At 41.1% G+C, this 10,809-nt stretch overlaps 1 protein-coding gene across 1 annotated transcript in view; it reads left to right on the forward strand.

Annotated features, from left to right (window-relative positions):
• Positions 1-7,859, forward strand: part of Sp1 (transcription factor Sp8) — a 28,990-nt gene extending 21,131 nt beyond the window's left edge. The window contains exons 3-4 of the mRNA XM_070219231.1: positions 4,072-4,397; positions 5,126-7,859. Of these exons, the coding sequence (XP_070075332.1) occupies positions 4,072-4,397; positions 5,126-6,875 (2,076 nt within the window). The 3' untranslated portion in view covers positions 6,876-7,859. The remainder of the gene's footprint in view (positions 1-4,071; positions 4,398-5,125) is intronic.
• The last annotated feature ends 2,950 nt before the right edge of the window (positions 7,860-10,809 follow it).

The following is a 10,809-nucleotide window of genomic DNA, read 5'->3' on the forward strand; positions in this document are numbered from 1 at the left end:
GATAATTGGAAAAGACTGAAAGTGGTTTTGCTGTTGTGGTTGGAAAAGTGTGGAATAATTTTTTAAAATTTAATAGTTACTCCTTTTTAATGGCCTCTGATTGGAAAATGCGTTTTACATGACCTTCAATTGTTAGTTTGATTTTTTAAAGATTTTTTAGTTTCATAATATTAAGTATTTAATAATATTTCAAAAGATTTTACAAATCAAGGATACATTTTTAATATACATTTATTAATATATACTAAGAATTGGGATACTAATATAAATATACCTAACATATCATATTCTTTTGAAACCAATAACTTCCCACTCGAACTAGATCAACAATTTGCAATGCAGATGAGGAAAATATATGGCATTCAGATCCGCCTTGATCCACCGACTCCAAATCGAATCGGATCACAAAGGCTAACAATTTGTTTGGCACTCCGGCACCCTAGGGGGCGCCACTTGGCGCCAGTCGCCTTCTATCCTCTTCTTCTTCGGGCCCAAAAACCCATCGATCCCAGCGGCAAATTAGCCACTGCAACGCCCCACGATTCTACCTATGGTATATATAGCCCATACAATGCAAACTGATGAATAATGAATTGGTCTCTGGAATCGGAATAGGAATACGAATAGGAATCGGAATCTTCAAACGTTAAGCGACGTCGACCACAACGAATTTAGATTTTTCACATTTTTATTGTTGTTTGCCGACACGGCGATGCAACAAAGTGCATCTCTCTCTTTCTCCAATTCTCCGATTCTACCCATTTTTCCCTGGCTCATTGTAAATCATTAGCGACGACACCTGCTGTGAAAATTATGACACCGCCTCCGATTGATGTGCCCAACTTGTTGCCGAGAAAGAGGGAAAGAGATGGCATGATATATGTGCGAAAGAGACGGGGCATAGAGACGGGAGCTGAGGTAGATAAAAGGTGAGGAACCTGCAGCGCCATTTGCTGATAGCGCCCGCTGTGAATTCAACCGGGGGAATCGGAATCCGAAACGGAATCCGAAATGGGAACTTGGGAATGGGTAGTTGGGAATATAAACCCGCTGTGCCGACCAAATTTGTTTAGCTCGCGCCTTTTGAAGATATTCCCCTGTCCCTTTCTCACCTGCGGCAAATGACATTCGACTCTTTTAATTAGGCCAACTGCAAGACCTCCTAAGGTGGCCAAGAAATAAAAAAAAAGGGAAGAAGGAAATCAGTTTAAGATAATCAAAGGAGGATTTCAATTAATGATTTTTCATGACTTCATTTTCGGCGTTATTTAAGGATGATTTTTAACAAGATTAATTTATGGAATAATTAGTTTTTAAAAATATCAAAATTTAGTTTTCTCATAAAATAAATCTAAATTACTATATAAAAATCTTGACAAAAAAAGGGAAGTAGCAAAAATCACCAAGAAAGGCTTGACATAAAAATCTAAAAAAAAATCATGAATTCGAAAATAATAATAATAATATAATACACATCATCGTTTGACCCAAAACCTTTTTTTTATACCCCTTTAATACACCCCGTCAATCAAAAAAGTCTGATCGATTAATCAAATCGAGTTGCATTTTAATTTGCCCCAGACTCTCCTGACTGACTGACTAGCTGACCAACTGACTAACTAACTGACTGACTTGCCTGCCCCGATATCATTTTGTATAATTTATCCAACACACACAAACACACACAGGCACAACGGCCATTACTCATACGCGCAGTTGCACGACGTTGAAATTGCTCCAATTAAGTGTGTGCTTTTTTTGGCTCTGTGTTTTTCCCTCGACTCAGAGGCCAAAGTAGTTCGGTGGCTGGATATCCCGAGATCCAGGGATCCTAAGATCCAAAGAGAGAGAGAGATGCGATCCAGAAAGCTCACGATTTGAATGGGTGATGTCATTAGGCTGCCAAAGCACCTGTCCAATGGAGGAGATGAGCAGAGACTTGCAATTGAAAAACAAAAAACGGCAGCGACATAAACGTGCCACAAAAAAACAGATTCACGGAAACCAAGGAAATGGTATGGGTATGGGTATAGGATAGGTGGGCGGTTGTTTAGAGGGGAACTCCCCACATAGCACAGCTCTCAATTTCTGGAGTGGCCAATTACTGGCCGAAATAGCAGCTTCCGCGGAGGCTCTCTGATCCCGATCTCCTCGCCTGATTGCCGGTTGCCAAAGCAATCCACTGAAACACCATAAAACCACTGCACAAACTGCAAAACTGCACCACTGCACCACCCCCTCCGAATAAAAAAAACGGTAAAAGCTCGAAACTAGGCAACTGTAAATCGGCCGACTCGAGTCGAGTCAGTAAACTATTAACTTAATTTTTTTGGACAACTCGACGAGGCCACGACTACTGGGCAATGCCCAAAATACACTCAGACAAATAATGGCTACAACAGAAATTAAATAAAATTAATCAAGACTATTTGGGAAATATTTAAAACATAATTAAAAAACTGAACAAAAATCTATTCAATTCCAGAAAAAATTTTTATTAATTTAATAAGAATAGATTGTATTAAAAATCTTTTAATTGGAATATATTTTAAATTTTAATAAGTGAATATTTATTTAAATGTTTTATAATATTTATTGGCTTACAATTACTTTTAAATTTTTCTATCTTAAATAAATAGCAGATATTTTTGCTGTCTTTTAATAAATTCTTGCCCCCAATAAATAAAATAAATATAAATAAATAAAAGGCAGTTTTAAAAACAACCTGCAATTAGTGCAAATGAGAAAATTCGAATTGACTCATTTCCGCGGTAATCGATTGATGGCAGATCAATTTCGGATCAGTGTATAGACGTGTGTATATATTTTGCAGCGCTTGATTGAACAACTTTTACCGTATTGCCAAAGTTGTTCAACTTGTTGTTGACAATTCTGTCGTTGTTGTTGCCGTGACTCTTGGTTGTTTTTATTTTTTTTTTGTCTACCAAGTTGTTGTTGTTGCGGCAACTCAAGCAGCTGGCAGGCATGAAATGTGTTTGACGAGGATCAAAAGGACCACAGATTGGCTTGGAGAATCCTTCGCTTCCTCGCCCCTCTCTCTAGAGAAATCCTCGACCTTCGTCAATCAGGCAGCAATTTCGAGTGAGAAAAGGAGAAAATACAAGTGCCGAGGCAAAGTGCCGCTAGACAAAAAGCGGAATTGAAAATTAGTTTTGGCCAAGGCCAAGGGGCAACAAGGAATCCCCAAACCAAAGACTAAAAACCCAAAACCGAGCCGACTTTTAATGACTTCCTCCCGAAAAACGCAGCGCTCGATTATAAATGTCTGTGGTAAAAGGTTATCGGTTTCTAAGTCGAATGGGTGATACGCTGGTAAAATAAATGCTTAAATATGTTTTGGAAAAAAATAATAGGTTGCTTTTTTATATAATAAATGTATAAAATAAATTTATATTTCAGTCTTAAAATTCAGTCTTTTATTTAGTAATTTTTTTTTAGGGGATATAAAAAAGAAATATTTTTTTTATAGTTTAAAAATTATTTTCCTTGATTGTATAATGTATTTAATATAGTATCAATTTCTATTTGTAACTTAACATTTTTTTAGTGACTTTAAAATCTTGTTCCAGTTTATTTAACCCTTTGGCACCCGACAGGGTATCCACAGAACGCCAGGGAGCGTAAAAACGCGGCTCATTCGCAGCGCTAAAAGGGAATTTCAGTTTTGATTTACGTGGCGAATTAATTTTGTGGGTTGCTGTTCTGCGGCTGCCCTCTTGGCAGACATTAGAAACCGTTGGCCGAAGAAACAAAGCAAAATCGAGCGGGCAGGAAGCGAAATTGAGCTCGACTAATTCGCATTTAAGTAATTTGCAAATTCGCGCGAACGGCAGTTAATTAAGAAATGCAAGCATTCCCATGGGAAATATTTACTAGAATTGTGTGTGGGGTTGAAAGGGTTAATATTCAGGATGGGAATATTAAAGAAGAATTTATTTATAAAGTGCAATATTTTTTATAAAATATTTAATAATAGATATAATAATATATTTTTTAAATATATTTTCCATAATTTTAATTGAGCTTTTATCTCTTTTTTTCCTTTGACAGGACCATCCCAGTTTGAGGGGAACTCCGCTGGCCATGTTGGCCGCCCAGTGCAACAAGCTATCCAACAAATCGCCACCCCCGCTGGCCGACGCCGCTGTGGGCAAGGGCTTCCATCCGTGGAAGAAGAGTCCCAATTCCCCGGCAGCGGGCTCCAGTGGAGGATCCTCTGGCGGAGGAGGAGGCGGCGGCGGAGGAAGCAGCGCCGGCCAGCACTCGCCCTGCGCCATCTCGGCGGCCAGCTCGTCGAGCTCCAGCGGATCGAGCGGCGGCCACTCCTCCAGGAGCCTCTCCGCCAGCGCCAGCACCATGGTGAACATCACAGCTAGGTAAGCAGGCAGGCGGCGCACAGCGATCCTCGAAGGGATTCCCCAGGGGGAAGTGGGTGGATGGTGATTATCTGGCATTTTAAGGGACCTCTTTATAAAATCTTTTAATTTAGTTTAGGAAGACATAAGAATTATATTTATCTAAATTGCTTTTAACATAGCTTATCGAGAGGGAAAAAATTTTTAGTTATTTATTTAGCAAAGAAAATTTATGCTACTTAGTAATATTATAAAAAAAAGGTATTTCTTACAAAATGTTGATAGAAAATGAGTTGAATAACTATATTATGATACATTATTAACATTATTATGATGGGAAAATAAATTTATATTACAAATAAATTATTAGGGCTGACTTAAATAACTAAAAGCAGTTCATTGTAATATTTTAAAGTAAAAGGAATTCTAAATGTAAAGTCTAAAATCTCTTTAATTAATTACAAAAGGTTTCCAGTAATAAAATTGATTTATCAGGGACGTAACATAAAATAAAGATATTATTTGGAAAAATTCAAAATCAGAAAATAAAAATTAAATTTATTAAGATTTAGATTAGCTATATAAAAGACTAGATAAAAGGCTAGATTAGCTAAATTAAAGGCTATTTAGGCTAAATTAGCTAGATAGATTCCGAATCCACCCCTTCTACTCCTTAAAGAATCCCCGTGGATCGCTGTGCGTGATCGGCCGCAGCAGCTATAACCTCTACGACTCGCGAGTAATTTCAGCATCTATCCTTACAGTCGCCCCCTGGCCTCCTCCTGCGCGGCCGTGGGCGGTGGTGGTGGCGGTGGCTCCTCCGGTGGCTCCTCCGGCGGCTCCTCCGGCGGCTCCTCCTCCTCCTCCTCCGCCGCCTCCGGATCGCAGTCATCCTCCTCGGCGGCCGTGGCTGCGGCTGCCTACGGCGGTGACCTGTACTTCCCGAACACCTCCACCTCGAACATGGACAACCATCACATGCACCAGGGTCTCCTCGGGAAAGTGGAGGCAGCGGGTGCCGCTGCCTTCGGAGGCGTCTACTCCAGGCATCCCTACGACTGGCCCTTCAATGCGGTGACCCACAAGGAGGCGGCCTCGGTGAATTCCGGCTGGTGGGACATGCACAGTGCCGCCGGCTCCTGGCTGGACATGGGCGGTGCCGGCATGCACTCCACGATGGCCAACTATGCCAGCGAGAACTACAGCTCGGCGCTGAGTCACTCGCTCCTGGGATCGGGACAGCACCTCCTGCAGGACACCTACAAGAGCATGTTGCCGGGTCAGGGAGTTGGCGTGGGAGTAGGAGTAGGAGTGGGCGTGGGAATGGGTGGCTTCTCCCTGCCGCACAGTTCTCCCTCGGCGGCGGCGGCGGCGGCAGCGGCCACAGCGGCGGCAGCAGCAGGTTCACCCCAGGGTGGCTCACCTTCGACACCCTCGCCGCGTTCGCAGCGACGCTATGCTGGAAGGGCCACCTGTGATTGCCCCAATTGCCAGGAGGCCGAGAGACTCGGTCCCGCTGGCGTTCATCTGCGCAAGAAGAACATCCATTCGTGCCACATACCTGGTTGTGGCAAGGTCTACGGGAAAACCTCCCATCTGAAGGCCCATCTGAGGTGGCACACCGGCGAGCGTCCCTTTGTGTGCAACTGGCTGTTCTGCGGCAAGCGCTTCACGCGCTCCGACGAGCTGCAACGGCACTTGAGGACGCATACCGGCGAGAAGCGCTTCGCTTGCCCCGTGTGCAACAAGCGCTTCATGCGCAGCGACCATTTGGCCAAGCACGTGAAGACGCACAATGGCAATGGCACCTCCTCGGGCCATCAGTCCAGCCATAATGGACACGGTGGTGGCCTGAAGAAGGGCTCCTCCGAGTCGTGCAGCGATTCGGAGGAGGCCGCCAACCAGTCGGGCGAGTCCAACGGGCTGGGCGGCGTGGGCAGTGGCCCTCAGACGGGCGGGGCCGGCGGCGGCGGGGGTGGCGTCTCCGGCGGTTCGGGAACGGTAACGGGTGGTAGTGGTAGTGGCAGCTCCTCCGGGAGCAGCAGCAATGCCAATTCAACCAACTCGAATTCCGTTTCCGGTTCCGGCGGAGGCAGCCATCCCGGCACCCCGACCTCGCTGCACGCGCACAGCGCCAATGGCACGTCCAGCAGCCTGCTGGGCGGCGGTCTGCACCTGGCCACGCCGCACCAAATGGTCGCCGCGGGCGGTTCGCCGGTGATGCTACACCAGCAACAGCAGCAACAGCAGCAGCAGCAGCAACAGCAGCAGCAACAGCAGCAACACCACCAGCAGCAGCAGCAACATCTGCAACAGCAGCAGCACCTGCAACAGCAGCAGCAACACCACCATCAGCAATTCGGTCAGCAACAGCAGCAGCAGCAGCATCATGCCCACCACCTGCACCACCATGCCCACCACTCGCACCACCTGGCCACCGGTGGTTCGCCCGGTTTGGATCCCAGCTCCCTGGTGGACATAAAGCCACCCATGGTTTGAGGATCGCTGGGACCCTTCCTGTTCACCAACTAAGCGAAGGGTTCCCATTACAAAATCTAATTATAAATATATAATAGAAAACCCTATATCATTTCGAAACTAGCTATCTTGCGGTTGTACATATAGCCAGCAGATGTCTGTAAATATTCATAAATATGCGTGTCTATCGAACAGCTAATCACAGCACTAAATATCTATTGCTTATAGCCTATTGCTAGGAACTAAGCCATTTTTTCTAGAATATCTAGAACATCTAGAGAGCGAGTGTGTGTTTTTTTTTTGTATTTTTTTTACTAGCCCTATGGATATGTAATTTTTTTCATAGCCCCTAAGCATAAATATATATATATATATATAAACGAAATTAACCAAGAGACAAGCTTCGAGCACCATGAAAAAAAGAAGAAAAACAATTATGCAATTCTAAAAACGAAAAAAACACCTAAAATATATTATTATAAATATCGAAAGAGAGAGAGAGCGGAGGGTTAAGCATCATAAATATATTTCTAGTCCAATTATGAAGTGTGAGCGAACCAAAATTGTAAAAAACAAAGCAAAATAAAAAAAACGTAACACAGGGGTGTGTGGTATTCGAACTCGCGGCCCTCTGTAAATTAGCACATGTCCCTCAATTATTTTTGCTAAGCCCAACGGACGAGGACGAGGATCCAGCGAGGATATCTTAGACGCTAGTGCTTTAATCGATCCCAACTAAGAAAAGAAAAAGAAAAACGAAAAGAAAAGCTAAACTAAATGTGTTTTTGTTGTTTTATTTGAACCTAGGCTTAGAGCAGAGATACTTAGATACTTAGCACACACAAAACAAAACAAAACAAAATGAAAAAGCATAAAAAACAAAGCACAGAAAATAAAGAAAAGGATCCGCAATTTATCATCTTCGATTACTTTTTTTTGTCTATGTAAATTAATTATTTAAAATACGAATAAACTATTTAAATTTCATTCAAAATAAATGTACAACAAAACGCGAGAGTTTCCAAATCATTTACAAAAAAATGAGGGGGTTTTTGGGGGCTAAATCAATTTGGTAAATCAATCTTTGTATCTGTAAGTAAGCGTAAAATATGTTTATCTGATTTTGGGGTGGATTTCCATTTGGGGATGACTGCCGAATGGACTTCCGCACAACCATGCCAAAATTCATCTGGTCGTTAACGACTTTTAACGCTCTCAATCTCGACCGAAGGATTCGGCGGGGTGCTAAAAGGTCCTGACCCCGATGTCCTGATATCCTGACGTGTGTGGGTGATTTAAATTTTATTACCGTGGCCAAAGGAACCCTCGCAAAGCAAAGCAATCCTCTGGAACAGATTGCCCGTCAAGTGGGTGCAGATTGTTTCTATCCTTCCCATCATCCCCTTTTGTTTGGCTTCTGGATTTTTTTCCTTCGATTTTCTGGAGTGGATTAAGCTGCGCAGTTATTTTTCCCGCTGGTGTTTTGACATCCCCGGCATGGGGGTGTGGTCGCCCGGGGGGCAAAAACAATTTGCCAGGGCAATGAATTCAAGATTCAAATGAATAAGGACCTGCCCAAGGACTCTCTGCATTTGGGGAGAATTAATGGAAAGCCCTCGCTGCTCACTTAAAGCGTCGTAAAGAGTCGTAAAGAATTGGATGCCGCAATGATACTCGTTTGCACTCATAGCTGTAGTTTCATTTATAACAGAAAATTGGAGAAAAAATAGCAATAATAATATTAAAAACTTATCAATAATTCAATTCAATAACACAAATAAATGGTGGAAGAAATATGTTTTTCAATTCAAAGTTTATTGCCTTGTTTAAAATTATTTTAACAATTTTGAGGTCAGAAAATAAACAAATTTTTAACAAAATCATAAAGATTTTAATATATTTTTCAAAAATTGTGAATTTAAATTTTAAATTGTGAACAAAAAATTGAAATTCTAACATTTATGAGCCTTTTAAGTATTTTATCTATTTATTAAAATACTTTTTTGGAGTTCTAATTCTAATTCTAATAATTAAATCATTTTGCAGGAATTCAATTTCGAAATATAAATACAAATTCGACAAACAATGTTTAAATGCTGTCAAACGGTCTTAAATAAATCTTAAACATTTAAAAAAGGTTTTGTATCTAATGATTTCTTATTTTCCAGCTTCTTAAATAGTTTTCAGATTATTTTTAATTAAAATAAAAATGACATCTTTAATATAATATCTGGGAATTTCCCAAAAGTCTTTGCATTTGTGGCGTAAATCAAAGGCAATTTAAAGTAAGTGTTCCTCGAAGGAATCTCAAGTGCGGTAACTCTCTCTCTTCGGAATCCTTGACTCCTGTTTTCTGGGTATTGTGTGTCACATGGTAGCCGCATCCCGCTGCGCTCCTCACCCCCTCCCCATCTCCCTCCGCCCACTCCCCCAGCAGGATTCGGATTTCAAAAGAGTGCCAGAGCAAGTTGTAAATTAAAATAATGAAAAATACAAACACAAAGGGAGGGGATGTGAAAAAAGAGATAAAACAAAGGACAGGACATGCGTTTGGCATCGGCTTGCAAAGGACATGGGCTGGCTGTAAATATATATATATATATGTTATATAAGTAAAAAAGGGAAAAGGAGCCGAGAATAACACTGCATAAATCAGAAGAGAAATCAGAAGGTGGATCTGCAGTTGAGACGATGATAAACGAGCGACTCGGCGGCGCTGACAAAATCATTAGCAGCAAACTTTAATTAAAATATGATTTTCACACATTTGAACCGAGTTAGGCGCCACAAGCGAGAGATGCCCATTATTCAACCATTCCCCATTCCCATTCCCAGTTCCCAGTTCCCAGTCCCCAAATCTTCAAATCTCCAAACCCCAAAACACACACGAAAACCCCAAGAAAGTGTCAACGGCGAGATGCTGAAGGCATCCCGAGAATCTTTTAATGGTTGCCACGCCCCCGACAGCCCCCGTTCACAAATCTTGTTCACACATTGTTTTCATTAAGCAAAAAAATGAAGCGCGCACAGAAAATATTTGCATACCCTGTAAATAAATCAATAAAATGGGGTATGCTTAATAAACTTACTTTTCTTTGGGTAAAAAAAATTGTGGATCTATCAAGAAATTAATATATATATTTTAGAAAAATATAATAAACATGGTGATTATAATTTTAATTATAATAATTACATAATAAATACTGGTAACTTAAATTATTTAGTTATTATTAATTAAATACTGACTTTATCTACGATTTTTGTAAGTAAAAATAAATTATATTAAATTTTCAAGAGTTTTTTCTGTTTTAAATTGTTATACATTTTTATTAGGTTTTATTAAAACAAAGATTTTGAAAATGTATTCATACAGAAAATGTATAAGCTTAACATTAAATATGATAATTTAAATTCTAATTTTTATAACAAAATTTTAGGATCTCTTACATATTTCCAATATTACAGGGAATCTATTTAGTTCATAATTATCCAAGATTATCTTTTAAATCTCTACTCGTTGCCTGAATGGAGACTCCGTGATTTGGAGTTGTTGAAGTTGTTTGGAGCATCTCCTCTCCGTTGTCATCGTTGTTTCGACATCTGTTTGCATTTGACACGATTATTTATGTTTATCGCGCGTTAAATGCGCCCTATTATCAGCATAATAATCGTAATTAAAAGCCAACTAATTTATGGCAGTGATTTATGCCGCGGATTCCAGGCATTCCCTATTTTTTCCTCAGGGTTCCTTTTACTTTTCCTCGGCATCCTTCCTACTTCTTCCTCCTCCTCAAAAACCCACAACTCTCGATTTGAGTTCTCAATTTTTGGTCTGGCACTGCGCAATTCGGTAATATCCCGCTGGGCCAGGATAACCGACGAAAAGCAAAAGGATACCCGCTGGGTGTTTTAATCTCATTAACTGTCGACGCGATTTCAACGCTCTTTCCCTCCG

This window comes from Drosophila takahashii, chromosome X (assembly GCF_030179915.1).
Source record: "Drosophila takahashii strain IR98-3 E-12201 chromosome X, DtakHiC1v2, whole genome shotgun sequence".
In the NCBI taxonomy this organism is placed as follows: Eukaryota; Metazoa; Arthropoda; class Insecta; order Diptera; family Drosophilidae; genus Drosophila; species Drosophila takahashii.